The sequence below is a fragment of the Carcharhinus amblyrhynchos genome, chromosome 26, assembly GCF_965287045.1.
Source record: "Carcharhinus amblyrhynchos chromosome 26, sCarAmb.v2.hapA, whole genome shotgun sequence".
NCBI classification, from domain to species: Eukaryota; Metazoa; Chordata; class Chondrichthyes; order Carcharhiniformes; family Carcharhinidae; genus Carcharhinus; species Carcharhinus amblyrhynchos.
The window spans coordinates 40902663-40918570 of record NC_137349.1 but is presented as its reverse complement, the minus strand read 5'-3'; the positions used below and the strand labels follow the sequence as shown (position 1 = coordinate 40918570).

The window sequence follows — 15908 nt, the reverse complement described above, 5'->3', positions numbered from 1 at the left end:
GAAAATATATTATTAAAGAGGCATACAGCTTGGCTAATGGATTCTAGCATTCTAAGGCATCATGGGAAATAAGCCAGTAAAGTGAACCACATTCTTTATAACAATAATCCATAGAATCATAGCTCTTATCAGTATGGGTACGAGACAGCTCAATGAGTAAGGACAAGCTCATGGTTCAATGAATAGCTCAATGAATAAGGTAGAGTCTGGAACTGGTTCTAGGCCGTGGGAAAGTCAGGCAGAAACCACTATAACTTATTTATTGTTCCCATGCTGTCAGAGAATCTCTGTAATTGGCCAAGGAATATGACATTTACTAATGATGATTGGCTCATAATGAGCCAAAGGGCAGGTAAAATGTCTTTTGGAAGATGTATAATGCCCCCAACGTGATGTAACTTCAGAGAAGTGTTGGACTGCCCAACTCCTCCTCTTCCAGTGTGCATTGGTTAATAAAGAATGTCTTTCACCAGAATACTGTGGTCACGAGTCTTTGTATTAACTAAAGTTGAGATCAATATTTAGCCTCTGAAAAACCTCTACACCTTCTCCTGCCTGTTATTTTTAATGGAACATTTTAACTCACCTACTTTATCGCAGTCAGTGCTGTAAAATAGGAAGCTTGTCCTCATTCGATCCTCTTTTAGACTTTGCCACAGCAGCGGATGGACCTGCTGCACTGGCTGATTTCCACCCAGCCTGAATCAGGAACGTCGGGTGTAATAGGCACTCACAAATACTGTGTGTGATTTTCCCACACTGTTAGCTGCAGCTTCTGAAAGGTAATTCAGAGTGGGCAGCAAACCATAGCAGGGGTGAATTAAAGACAGCTTTGGTTAATTTGTATTATTTCTGTAGCTGACAAAATTTGGATCACTGTATGAAAGAAAGTTTGGTTAGGGAGTGATTTAATCTCTTTTTCAATTGGACTTGCCTGATGATCCATCAAATCAATACCAAACAAAAATATTTTTTTGTTAGTGACCACGAAAGAGACAACAATTTGCATTTTTGGTAAACTCTAATTCCTGCAATTTCTCAGCCTTGAGCGGGACCAGCTCAACATTAACAGTAACCACAAAACAATTGCTTGACCTTGAATCCTTATGGACTCGAAACGTCAGCTCTTTTCTCTCCTTACAGATGCTGCCAGACCTGCTGAGATTTTCCAGCATTTTCTCTTTTGGTTTCAGATTCCAACATCCACAGTAATTTGCTTTTATCCAATTGCTTATCCTTGGTGATTTCAAGCCCATATCCAAACATCCCACCAACCCCTCTCTACATTACTACCATCCTTGTCGAACTTTAGCCTTCATATAAACCTCCCACTCACATTATGACCACACTCTCAATCTGATATCACTTTGCCTTTCAATTCCCATGCTTTGGTCACAAACCAGTTACTGATCTACCTTCCCATTTGCTTCCCTTAACTCCATGCTTCTTTTCAACTGACTATTGGAGAGGAACTTTCTTGAGCTTTCTTGCCAATTCACAAAATCCAAATCTCCCCTGCTATAATTCTTCCTCCATCACACAGCTCTGCAGCTGTTCACCTGCTCGCTGCTCCATGCCATCTGCCAAATCTCTATCACCCCACACATTCCATCTTTACCAATCTTCACCACCCTGTAGAGCTGCCATCTCAGCTTGTAGTGAGATATAATTTTGCACACGCCTACACACAACAGGTATAGTCATTCACCATTAGATCTTACTGAGGTATGTTAAGCTGTAAAATCCTGTAATCTCTACACAAATCCTGCATCAGTTCCAGGATTATGCCCGACTGCTCACAGTTCATGTGTTTTTGTGTCCAAGAGTGAAACCATTGTTGACTTCTGATTCTATTTTTCATCTTTGCCCTGACTCACACCCATCTCCTTATTAACTACTCCCAATCTTATTATTCTGTTGTGTCTCTGCCATCTGCCCCTTCAAATTCATCTCTTTAATGAGACTTAGCTTCTGATCTCTCAATTCCTTCCCAGCTCGACTCCCAATCACTGACCCACCCCATTCCTGGCCTTCATACTTGCTAATGGTTCCCTTTGCTCAGGCCTTGTTCTTCTCTCTTTCAAGTTATCATCAATCACTTCTCAAAATTTCCATCCTACGCAAATTCACTCTCTTCAACTAACACAGCTCCTCTAATCCAGCTTTCTCCTCTCTTACAAATGTTGTCAACTCTCTGCTTTGTGCTAATGATCCCAAAAATCCCTCCAATCTTGCCTTGCTCATAACACTGAGACCAATTCAGAATGATATGTGTGACCACTGGGCCTCTATGTAGTGCTTGCTACTGTTATTTCACCAACTGCCTCTTTCCGTTCTATTCTCATTCCCCAAATTGATAGAACTGCTGTCACTATCATTCTGAATGCGGCAGTGGCTTCTCTTCCTGTCGTTGCACAACACCTCAAGTTCCTCACATTCTTGACTCCCTCTCTCCCTTATATACATGCTGCTCTCTGCTGCATCATTCTCAGGTATTATAGTCAGTTTTTATATAGATGCCAGTGACACCCAGTATCAGGACTGGCAGCCATGAAGTTGTTGGATTGTCGTGAAAACCCATCTGCTTCACTTTGGTGGCTGGTTGAAACTTTATTCAGCCTCAGTATGACTACAGATTTATGTGTGTTTGACTCTTAACTGATCTTCCAAAAGGTACAGCAAGGCAACTAATTGAATTAAACAACAAAAAAAATACAGAAAAGGACAATAAAAATGAAACTAGTCAAACAACCCAGGCATCTTATATGACAAAAGCACACATAGCCAAGTCAGCCTACAAAATCCTCATCACTAATGTTTGTGGAATTATACCAAAATTGGGAGAACTATCCTCATCGTGCCAAGAACCCAGGTTCAATTCCAGCCTTGGGTGAGTATGTGGAGTTTGCATGTTCTCCCTGTTTTTGGGTGGGTTTCCTCCGGGTCCTTCCACACTCCAAAAACATGCCAATTGGGTGGATTGGCCATGTTAAATTGCCCTTTTGTATCCAAACACGTGTAGGTCAGGTGAATTGGCCATGGTAAATGTGTGGGGCTACAGGGATAGGACAGGCCGGGGGGCGGGGGGGGGGCGCCTGGCTGGCGTGTTCTTTTGGAGAGTCAGTGCAGATTCAATGGGCTGAATGGTCTCTTTTGCTCTATAAGGATTGTATGATTCTACAGATTTGTCAAGCATTAGTTCAACTCACCGAATCATACAATGCCCCAAACACCTCCATCACCATCCCTGGACATGTCTGTGGGTAGAGCAGACTCAGTAAGAAGTCTCACAACACCAGGTTAAAGTCCAACCAGTTTATTTGATAGTAAACCCACAAGCTTTTGGGGTTTGCCCCTTCGTCAGGTGAGTAGAGAGTTCTCTCCACTCACCTGACGAAGGGGCAAACACTGAAAGCTTGTGAATTTACTATCAAATAAACTGGTTGGACTTTAACCTGGTGTTGTGAGACTTCTTACTGTGTTTATCCCAGTCCAACCCCGGCATCTCCACATTAGGGCAGACTCACCAGAGATGGAGGCACAGTAAGGAGTCCTCCTCATTAACTCCTGACCATGAAGTTTCATGCATTAAATCAAACATAGGTAAAGTAATCCCTTGCTGATTATCATCTACTGCACACACTCAGCTATTGTATCAGCCCGGCTCCATATTGAACCCCACATGGAAGAAGCAGCAAAGACACAGTACATACTCTGGATGGAAACGTCAAGATCCATCATCAAGAATGAATAGAAAGCACCATTAATGATCTAACCCTGAAAGACAACTCTGCCAAAATGGGCCTGAGGCAGGTGCCAAGAACCAATAAGGGAAACATCTACTTTATTTTGTCCATGATGATGTACCTGTCATTGGTGCATCGGTCCGTGACAATATTGGTAGGAGTGTTGCATATCTACACTAAGATACTAAAATAGCTGACAGGTCTGTTCTGAAACTAAAAACTGCGGATCCATGAAGTGCTGTGGATTGTATTCAACCACAATCTTCGACCTCATGGCCCAACATATTCCTCATTTTACCATTATCATGAAGCCATGGCACCAGCTCTGGTTCAATGAGGAGGGCAGGAAAGCCAGAAGCAGCACCAAGCATACCTTAAATTGAGGTACCAACCTGGTGAACTGACAATACAGGAATGCATGCCTGGTAAAATGCAGAAGTAACATTCCAGAGATAAAGTGAAATAATTCTATGACCAGTGGACCAGAACAAAGCTCTCACAGTCCTACCAATCCAGTGGTGAATGGCAGTGAACAATTAAACAGTAGGAGGACCAGTGTCCATCAGCATTTGTAAATGCCAACCATACAAAGGACAGTGACAAGGGGAGGGAGATTTCCCAGCAGTTTCCCAGTTGCTGCCTGAGAAGTACAAGACAAACAGTGCCCAAGGGAGCAATGAACAGGACACAAGACAACACTTAAAATGACAGAACGATCCCATAAAATAGTGTAAATGCTGAAATGAAATGCTGACACTATAGTTAAGAAAGCTCACCAACGCCTCTACTTTCTCAGAAGACTAAGGAAATTTGGCATGTCAGTTACAACTCTCACCAACTTTTACAGATGCACCATAGAAAGCATTCTTTCTGGTTGTATCACAGTTTGGTCTGGGCTCCTGTTCTGCCCAAGATCATAAGGAACTACAAAAGGTCATGAACGTATTCCAATCCATCACGCAAACCAGCCTCCCATCCATTTACTCTGTCTATACTTCCCGCTGCCTCAGCAAAGCAGACAGCATAATAATAATCGCACCTTGGACATTCTCTCTTCCACCTTCTTCCATTGGGAAAAAGATACAAAATTCTGAGGTCACCTACCAACCAAGAACAGCTTCTTCCCTGCTGCTGTCAGACTTTTGAATGGACTTACCTTGCATTAAGTTGATCTTTCTCTACACCCTAGCTATGACTGTCACACTACATTCTGCACTCTCTCTCATTTTCTTCTCTATGAACGGTGTGCTTTATCTGTATAGCGCAAGAACCAATACTTTTCACTGTACGTTAATGCATGTGACAATAAATCAAATAGAACCTGGGCCAAATGATCCAGTTCTCCAGCCCCTTCTTCAGAAGTATAATTCTGACATTTACTGGATTTTATAGCTCAAGATGATGCCATCAACTCTGCTCCCTCTGTCAGAGCCTGGTCCACTCCTCTGTCACGCCCAACTCCCTATTCCCTTCCCACAGCACCTTTCCTTGCAATCGCAGAAGGTGCAACTGCCTCTTTGCCTCCTCCCCGATCAAGGCCCCAAACACTCCTTTCAAATTAAGTGGTGTTTCCTTGCACTGCCTTCAATTTGGTCTATTGTATTCACTGCTCCCAAAGCAATCTCCCCTGCACTGGGGAGACTAAAGGAGATATTAAATTTCTCCCAACTAAAATACATTCCAGAGAGGAAGAAAGATTGTATGAAGGGAAAATGCAACTGTTGCTAAGCAAGGAAATTAAAGATAACATGTAGGCATTAATTAAGGCATATCATATTACAATGGCCAGTAACAGGCTAAAGGATTGGGAAACTTTTAAAGAACAAAGGGATATTAAGAATAGACAAGGTAAATTATGAAACAGATTTAATCACAAAATATAAAATTGGATAATAAAAGATTCTACAAGTATATAAAAAGGAAAAGTACCTCAAGTCAACATTGGACCGTTAGAGGATAAGACTAGGGGCACAATAATGGGGAACACAGTGGAGGACTGTGGAACCATCCCAAAAGTAATAGTTAATACAGAAATTGTTGAAAAGGAGGATTTAACACAATCATCATCATTAGAGAAAAAGTACTGAGCAAACTATTGGGATTAAAGACAGGCAAGTCCCAAAGTCTAATGGCTTCATCTTTGGGTCTTCAAGGAAATGGCAGCAGATAGTATAATATTCCAAAATTCCCTGGATTCTGGAAAGGTTCGATTGGATTCGTTCAAAAAGGGAGAAAGGCAGAAAGTAGGAAAGCATAGACCAGCTAGTTTAACATCTGTCATTGGAAAACTGTTGGAATCCATTATTAAATAGTAACGGAACACTTAGAAAGTCAAAACACAATCCATCAGCATTGTTTTATGAAGGGTAAATTGTACTGGGCTAATTTGATAAAGTTCTTTAAAGGTGTGACAAGCAAAGTGGATAATGGGGGTTCTGTAAATGTATTGCATCTGGACTTCCAGAAGACATTTGATAAGGTGCCGCACAAAAGATCCCACAGGTTCGGGGGTAAAATATTGGATTGGATGGAAGACTGGCTAACCAACAGAAAACATAGAATGGGTATAAATGGTCTTTTCCTGGTTGGCAAAATACAACTATTGGGGTGCCACAGAGTTCGATCCTTGGGGCTCCAACTATTCACAATCTATATTAAAGACTTTGATGCAGGGATAGAATGTGCTACGATCAAATAGTATGCAAATTTGACCATAGTCAACTTTTTCCCTCCTGAAATAAGTGGAAAAGCAAGTTGCAATGAGGAAATAGGAAATTTATAAATAGATATGGATAGGTTTAAGAAAGGTGCCAGGCAAAAGGCGGGGAATTATAGGCCGGTTAGTTTAACGTCTGTGGTAGGTAAAATGTTAGAATCTGTCATTAAGGAGGAAATTGCGAGGCATCTTGAAGGGAATTGCTTGATAGAGCAGACGCAGCACGGTTTCATTAAAGGGAAGTCGTGTCTGACAAATTTACTGGAGTTCTATGAGGACGTGTCTAGGGCGGTGGATAGAGGAGAGCCGGTGGATGTGGTCTTTCTAGATTTTCAGAAGGCGTTTGACAAAGTACCTCACAAGAGGTTATTGCAGAAGGTCGAGGGACATGGAGTTGGGGGTAGGGTGTTAGCGTGGATAGAGGATTGGTTGTCAAATAGGAGGCAGAGAGTGGGGGTCAACGGGTGCTATTCGGATTGGTGGATGGTGACTAGTGGAGTGCCCCAGGGGTCGGTGCTGGGGCCTCAGCTTTTTACCATTTATATAGATGATCTGGAGGAGGGAACCGAGTGTAGGGTGTCGAAATTTGCAGATGACACCAAGATTGGGGGAAAGGCAAATTGTGCGGAGGGTGTGGAGAGTCTGCAGAAGGATCTAGATAGGCTGGGCGAATGGGCCAGGAAATGGCAAATGGAATTTAATGTTGGCAAGTGTGAGGTGGTCCACTTTGGTAGGAAGAATGGTAGGAAGGACTATTACTTACGGGGCAAAAAACTGCAGCAGGCGACGGCGCAGAGGGACCTCAGGGTCCTTGTGCATGAGTTGCAAAAACCCAGCTTGCAGGTGCAGCAGGTGGTCAGGAAGGCGAATGGGATGCTGGCCTTCATAGCGAGGGGGATTGAATATAAAAGTAGGGAGGTCTTGCTGCAGCTGTATAGGGCATTAGTGAGGCCGCAGCTGGAGTACTGTGTGCAGTTTTGGGCGCCGCACCTGTGCAAAGATATTTTGGCCTTGGAGGGAGTGCAGAGGAGGTTTACTAGGCTGATACCGGAATTGAGGGGGTTGAGCTATGAGGAGAGGCTGAATAAACTGGGCTTGTACTCGTTAGAGTTTAGAAGAATGAGGGGAGATCTCATTGAGACGTATAAGATGATGAATGGGATGGATAGGATAGAGGTGGAGAGACTCTTCCCGCTCAAAAAAGACAGTAGGTCTAGGGGGCACAGCCTCAAGATAAAAGGGGGGCGGTTTAGAACGGAGTTGAGGAGGAACTTCTTCACTCAAAGGGTGGTGAATCTCTGGAATTCTCTGCCCGTTGAAGTGGTGGAGGCTGCCTCGCTAAATATGGGTTTTTGATAAGAGAGGGGATTAAGGGTTATGGGGAGAAAGCGGGAAAGTGGAACTGAGCAGTGACAGATCAGCCATGATCTTATTGAATGGCGGGGCAGGCTCGAAGGGCTAGATGGCCTACTTCTGCTCCTATTTCTTATGTTCTTATGTTCTTATTATTAGGTGAGTGGGCCAAAATTTGGCAGATGGTATTGAACATAGATGTGAGGTTATCCATTTTGGACTGAGGAATAAAATGGCAACTTATTATCTAAGTAGAGAGAAACATTCAAAATGCTTCAGTACAGAGGGATCTGGGTATCCTCATGCATAAATTGCAGACAGCTAGTATGGAGATGTAGCAGGTAATAAGGAAGGCAAATGGGATTTTGGTATTCATTGCTAATGGAATAGAGTAAGTACATTGGTGAGACTACATCTGGAGTATTATGCAGTTTTAGTTCCCTTATTTGAGGAAGGATGTACATGAAGTAAAGGCAATTCAGAGAAGTTTCACTAGATTGATTCCAGGGATGAAAAACTTGTCTTATGAAGAGAAATTGAGCAGTTTAGGCCTATAGTAACTGGAGTTTAAATGAATGAGAGATCTAATTGAGGTATCTAAGATGCTCAAGGAGTGGATGTTTCCCCTTATTGGACATTCTAGAATGAGAGGCATAATTTTAGGGTAAGGGATGGCAAATTTAAAAGAGAAATGAGGAAGAACTACTTCAAAGCGTTGTGATCTTATGGAATCCTCTACCCCGGGGTGCAGTAGACATCAGAACACTAAACAAATTTGAGGAGAAAGTTGTTTTTTATTAGCAATGGGGATGAAGGGTCATGGGGAGCAGGCAGGAAGGTGGAGATGATGCAGAGATCAGTTCAGCCATGATAGTATTGAATGGTGGAGCAGGCTTGAGGAACAGAGTTGTCTACTCCTCTCCCTACGTTTTTATGTAGGTTGGGTGACCACTTTGTATAACACCTTTGCCATTTTAACTCAGCACCTTGCTCTCTTGCCCATCCTCAGCCTGATGCAATGCTCCAGTGAAGCCCAGCACAAGCTGAGGGAACAGCATCTCATAATCCAACTGGGCACGTAGCAGCCCTCAGGATACAACACTGAGTTCACCAGCTTTAGACTCTGACCTTTCTCCTCCATCTTAACCCCTTTTTAAAAATATTTCACACACGTATTGCCTCAACGTAAATCACACCCCTCTCTCCCGTCCCACACCGGGCTTGTCTGTCTTTTGTTCTTAAAAAAAAGACAGTAGGACTAGGGGGCACAGCCTCAAGATAAAAGGGGGGCGGTTTAGAACGGAGTTGAGGAGGAACTTCTTCACTCAAAGGGTGGTGAATCTCTGGAATTCTCTGCCCGTTGAAGTGGTGGAGGCTGCCTCGCTAAATATTTTTAAGACGCGGGTTGATGGGTTTTTGATAGGAGAGGGGATTAAGGGTTATGGGGAGAGGGCGGGAAGGTGGAACTGAGCAGCGACAGATTAGCCATGATCTTATTGAATGGCGGGGCAGGCTCGAAGGGCTGGATGGCCTACTCCTGCTCCTATTTCTTATGTTTCTTAAGAGTGCCACTTTCTGTTGTAATCTCACCCAGCTCTAACATATTCTCCCTTCCTTCAGTTCTGATGAAGAGCCAAAAGGACTGGAAACATTAACTCTGCTCCTTCTCCTCACCGATACTGCCAGACCTGCTGATTTAGTTTTTTTCCAGCACCTCCATGAGAATAATCATTCTTAATCCGAAGGGGCAAACCCCGAAAGCTAGTAGTGTTTACTACCAAATAAACCTGTTGGACTTTAACCTGGTGTTGTGAGATTTAATCCCTCTTGTCAGGTTGCTGGAGTGTTGGCCAAACCCAACGCCCCCAACAAAGATGGCGGCCACGGAGGCACTCCAGCCACAATGCGCATGTGCAAGGTAAACCACGCCCACCGTCGCACATCCTCTGCCGTCGGTCAGTTTTCCTTCCGGTTGGAGACGCCAGCAGTCAGAGCGCGAGTGCTGGATTTGTGACATGAGCAATTAACCATCCTATCTGGGAGTGCGGAGAGAGAGAAAGCCGCCGCCATGGATATACCGGTGCCTCCTGACGGTGAGTGCCGAAATGTTACCCTTTGCAACCAAACCTGCGCTGGGAAATGTGAATTTTTATTGTGAGGATGTATCGGGGCCCTTTCCCTGCGCATCTCTGACCAGAACTGGTCCGACCTCGTCGCTGCGCCTGCGCGTGGAGGAGTGGGGTCCTCCTGTGCGCAGGCGCGCCGCTCGGCTTGAGCCCGCGCGTGCGCACAACACCGCTCTCGGAGTGATTTGCGCATGCGGAGACTGAAACTTTTTGTTTGGTGGGGGGAGGGGGGAAGATACCTGAATGGTGGCGGTGGGGGTGAACAGAGGGAATGGCGTCTGTAGTGAGGCCAGTGTCAGCCCAAGCGTGGCGTTACCGTTCCTTTGTTGGGAAATTTTATAACTATAAGACTTCCCTCTGTTAAAACAATGGCGGGACTAACGTAACCATTTTATAATTATTTTATAGGACTGGATTAATGTCGTCTAATATCCATTTAATTTTTGTCAAATTTTCCCAAAGCAAGACCTAACTCGCCATCAATCTAAAATCTATTCTAATGATGAACATCTACAAAGTGTGCCTTGCCATCTTTTAGATAAAATGGCTCCAAATTTCCACTACATGCATCAGAGTTTTGTGTCCTGGTCAACAGTTCACAATAGGAGAGAGATGTTTTCTGTCCACCTAATAATTGTTTATTAGTCACAATTAGATTCACGCTGTAATAAATTTACTATGAAAATCCTCTAGTTGCCACACTCCAGCGCTTGCTCAGGTACACTGAGAGAATTTAACATAGCTAGTGCACTTCACCTGCACATCTTTATATTGTGGGAGGAAACTGGAGCACTTGGGGGAAACCCATGCAGACACAGGGAGAATGTGCAAACTCCACACAGTGAACCAAGCTGGGAAACAAATGTAGGTCCCTGGCACTATGAGGTAGCATTGCTAACCACTGTGCCACCCTTTATAACGTGTTCAGCAAAGCAGCACTCAAGATTAAGTGCTTCATGCTGTTGTAAAATAGTCTTAAAACAGAAATGTGTTTTAGTTTATCATTTGAAAATGTGCAAAGAATGTTTGTATATACAGATAATGTGGAAATTATTTTTCAAGCTACAAATGCTGATATGGGACACAGAAGAGCAGAGTAGAAGTATTTTGCTGATGCTCTATGTTGTTCCGGGTGGATGGTAGTTAGGAGTGCAGTGTTTGTTTAGTTTGGATCACAAGCCGTGCATTTGAGAGGCTACAGTGAAAAGTAATAGGATAGATTCCAAATAATATACGAAGCCTAAGTTCAGGGAGTTGTTGGGCAGAATTGAATGAAGTATGAAAAATGGAACCATGAGATGGGTTAAAGCTGACTATGACAATTAAAGATCTTGTAGGATGGCAGAAAGGAACTGAGTGGCATGCTCCTATTCCTATCTTTCTATGTTAGTGTGATTGGGGGGGGAAGGGGAGGGTAATTACTTTGGGTTTACACAACTTACCATTGGACTCAAAAACATCAGTTCTTTCCTCTCCTTTCAGATGCTGCCAGACCTGCTGAGATTTTCCAGCATTTTCTCTTTTGGTTTCAGATTCCAGCATCTGCAGTAATTTGTTTTATAACTTTTTTTAATTCATTCATGGAATGTGAGCGTTGCTAGCTAGGCCAGCATTTTTTGTTCATTCTTAATTGCCCTTGAAGGTGATGGTAAGTGGCCTTCTGGAACTGCTGCAGCTCATGTGGTGTAGGTACACCGCTGTTACGGAGCGAGTTCTAGGATTTTGATCCTTCGACAATGAAGGAATGGTGACATATTTCCAAGTCAGTATGGTGAGTGACTTGGGGGATCTTCCCAAGTGGTGGTGTTCCCATGTGTCTGCTCCCCTTGTCCTTCTAGATTGTAGTTGTCATGGATTCAGTAGATGCTATCTAAGGAGCCTTGGGAGTTTTTGCACTGCGTCTTCTAGATGGTCCATTCTGCTGCCACTTCATCAGTGGTGAAGGGGGTGAATTTTTGAGAATGGGACACCATTCAGTGGTCTGCTTTGTCCTGGATGGTGTCAAGGTTCTTGTGTGTTGTTAGAACTGCATTCATCCATGCAGATGGAGAGTATTCCATCACACTTCTGACTTGCCTTGCAGATAAAAGAGGGTGTACGTGGTGTGATCAGCAAGTTTGCAGATGACACCAAGATGGTAGGATTGGCAGTTACTGAGGAGGACTGTCAGGTGACACAGGATATAGATACGTTGGTATATTGGGCAGATGGAATTTAATCCTGACAAATGCGAGGTGATGCATTTTGGAAGGAATAATGCAGGGAGGAGTTACGTGATAAAAGGTAGACCGATCAAGAGTATAGAGATACAGAGGGACCTGGGAGTGCAGGTGCACAACTCTCTGAAGGTGTCGACACAGGTAGAGAAGGTTGTGAAGAAAGCTTATGGAATGCTAGCCTTTATAGGAAGGGGTATAGAGTATAAGAGCTGCAGTCTAATGCTTCAGTTGTACAGAACGTTGGTTAGACCGCATTTGGAGTACTGCGTCCAGTTCTGGTCACCTTACTACCGGAAGGACGTGGAGACCCTGGAGAGGGTGCAGAGGAGGTTTACCAGGATTTTGCCTGGCATGGAAGGACCGAGTTACGAGGAAAGGTTGGAGAAACTGGGGCTCTTCTTAGAAAGATGGAGATTAAGGGGGGATATGATAGAGGTGTATAAAATACTGAAGGGAATAGAGTAAACAGTGGTAGGCTTTTCCCTAGATTGGGGACAATTACGAGAGGTCACGATCTAAGGGTGAGGGGGGAGAAGTATAATTTGGATGTGAGAGGAAGGTTTTTCATGCAGAGGGTCGTGGGGGTATGGAACGCGCTACCGAGTAGGGTGGTGGAGGCAGGCACATTGGACTTGTTTAAGGTTTACTTAGACAGACACATGAGCGAAGCAAGGATGGAGGGTTATAGTAGAGGGTATTAAATAGGGTCAGAGCCTCGGGACGACACCGGAAGTGTGGTATTATATGTTAACGTATTGTCTTTTTATTCCACAGGGTCGGTCCACCTTGTTGTCAAACGAGGGGCATGCACACGGTGGGTCGTGCGTGGGCTGCTCTTGGAGGTTCCGGGAGTGGCCTAGTACTTCGTGTCGTTGTGTGTGCTTAATCCTGGACCATCAGATGGGCACCGCAACAGCTCAGTGACTATCACTGCTAGCTGTGCAGATGCATGGATTTGGGCCTGCGTCTGTGGGAGTTTGCACATTCTCCCTGTGGTTGCGTGGGTTTCCTCCGGGCGCTCCGGTTTCCTCCCACACCCCAAAGATGTGCTCTTAGGCTGATTGGTGTACCAAATTGACACTATTCTCCCCTGAATCTGGCTACATTAGGGGTTCCACTCACATACACACAGGGCAGGGTGGGTGTGGGAAGATGTGGCAGCGCAGGCTTGTTGGGCCGAAGGGCCTGTTTCCCATGCTGGGATGTTCTTTGTTGTTCTTTGTTTAGATGGTGGATAGGCTTTGGGGAGTCAGAAGGTGAATTACTCACCAGCGTTCCTAGCCTCATAGAACACTACAGCACAAACAGGCCCTTTCGCCTACAAGTTGCGCTGATCATATCCCTGCCTACTAGGCCTATCTATAACCCTCAATCCCATTAAACCCCATGTACTCATCCAGAAGTCTCTTAAAAGACCCCAATGAGTTTGCCTCCACCACCACCGACGGCAGCCGATTCCACTCACCCACCACCCTCTGAGTGAAAAACTTACCCTGACATCTTCTCTGTACCTACTCCCCAGCACCTTAAACCTGTGTCCTCTCATAGTGACCGTTTCAGCCCTGAGAAATACCCTTTGAGAATCCACCCGATCTATACCTCAGCATCTTATAAACCTCTATCAGGTCACCTCTCTTCCTTCGTCTCTCCAGGGAGAAAAGACCGAGCTCCCTCAACCTATCCTCATAAGGCATGCTACCCAATCCAGGCAACATCCTTGTAAATCTCCTCTGCACCCTTTCAATAGCTGCCACATCATTCCTGTAGTGAGGCAACCAGAACTTGCGCACAGTACTCCAAGTGGGGTCTGACAAGGGTCTTATAAAGCTGCAGCATTATCTCCTGGCTCCTAAACTCAATCCCTCGATTAATGAAGACCAGTATACCATACCTCTTCTTGACCACATCCTCCACCTGCAAGGCCGATTTAAGAGTCCTATGGACCCGGACCCCAAGGTCCTTCTGATCCTCTACGCTGCTAAGAGTCTTACCCTTGATATTATACTCCTTCATCCCACTGGACCTGCCAAAATGGACCACTACACATTTATCCGGGTTGAAGTCCATTGCCACTTCTCTGCCTAGTCTTGCATCCTATCTATGTCTAGCTGCAACTTCTGACATCCCTTCAGACTATCCACAACACCACCAACCTTAGTGTCGTCGCCAAACTTACCAACCCATCCCTCCACTTCCTCATCCAGGCCATTTATGAAAATTGCAAACAGCAAGGGTCCTAGAACAAATCTCTGGGGCACTTCACTGGTGACCGACCTCCATGCAGAAAAAGACCCATCCATAACCACACTCTGCCTTCTGCAGGCAAGCCAGTCCTGGATCCACAAGGCAACAGCCCCATGGATCCCATGCCCTCTCACTTTCTCAAGAAGTCTTGCATGAGGTACCTTATCGAATGCCTTGCTGAAGTCCATATAAACCATATCCACCGCTCTTCCTTCGTCAATGTGTTTAGTCACATTTTCAAAGAACTCAACCAGGCTCGTAAGGCACGACCTGCCCTTGACAAAGTCGTGCTGACTACTTTTGATCATACTAAACTTCTCTAAATGTTCATTAATCCTGTCCCTCAGGATCCTCTCCATCAACTTACCAACCACTGAGGTTAGACTCACTGGCCGGTAATCTCCTGGGCTATCCCTGTTCCCTTTCTTGAATATAGGAACCAAATCCGCAATCCTCTGGAACCTCTTCCGTCTCCATCGGCGACACAAAGATCATCGCCAGAGGCTCTGCAATCTCTTCCCTCACCTCCCACAGTAACCTGGGGTACAACCCATCTGGTCCCAGCGACTTATCTTCCTTGATGCAATTCAAAAGTTCCAACACATCCCCTTTCTTAACTTGCACATGCTCAATCTTTTCAGTCCGCCGCAAACCTGCAGTACAACCACCCAGATCATTTTCCACCGTGAATACCAAGGTAAAGTATTCATTAAGCACCTCTGCCATTTCTACCGGTTCCGCACAAACTCTGCCCTTCACCTTTTATAGGTCCTATTCCTTCACATCTCATCCTTTTACTCTTCACATATTTGTAGAACGCCTTGGGGTTCTCCTTAACCTTACTCGCCAAGGCCTTCTCATGACACCTTCTGGCTCTCCTAATTTCCTTTTTAAGCTCCTTCCTACAATCTGTATGCTCCTCTAGATCCTTAACATCCTCTGACCTGCTCTTGTAGCCACAGTATTCGTCTGCCTAGTCCAGTTCAGTTTCTGGCCAGTGGTAGCCTGCAGAATCTTGATAGTTGGGGATTCAGTGTTGGCAGTGCCATTAAATGCCGTGGGGTGATTATTGGAGATTGTCATTGCCTGGCACTTGGGTGTTGCAGATGAATCTTTTGATAATGCGAAGCATTTGCAAACTGTAGCTTGAAGGTATATCATTGTTCCTTCTTATTACTGGGCTCACATCCTGGATCTGCATGCCTGAGTGCAGTTGGACAACCTTCACCAGACAGGACATTGTCCATGATAACTCACCACTACCATCACCATGAGGGCAACTAGGGCTTGGCAATCAATGTTGATTTTGCAGCAACTGGCAATCTTAAGAAACTCTTTTTTAAAACCAAAATTATTTGTTTTCAGGTACACTTGGTGTGTAACAACTTCTACAATGCAAGGACCAATTACATTGTGGAAACAGTTAATTTGATTTTTTTGCTGGTATCGGGTGAGTGAGGAAAAGTGACCATGATCTGTAATGGTGTCATTTTTCAGCATTTTG

The 15908-nt window shown here is 44.6% G+C and overlaps 1 protein-coding gene across 1 annotated transcript in view; it reads left to right on the top strand.

Annotated features, from left to right (window-relative positions):
* Nucleotides 1-9792: 9792 nt before the first annotated feature.
* The window catches only part of cherp (calcium homeostasis endoplasmic reticulum protein), a 77407-nt gene continuing 71291 nt past the window's right edge, over nt 9793-15908 (top strand). Inside the window, exon 1 of the mRNA XM_080213228.1 lies at nt 9793-9908. Coding sequence (XP_080069354.1) covers nt 9884-9908 — 25 coding nt within the window. The 5' untranslated portion in view covers nt 9793-9883. The remainder of the gene's footprint in view (nt 9909-15908) is intronic.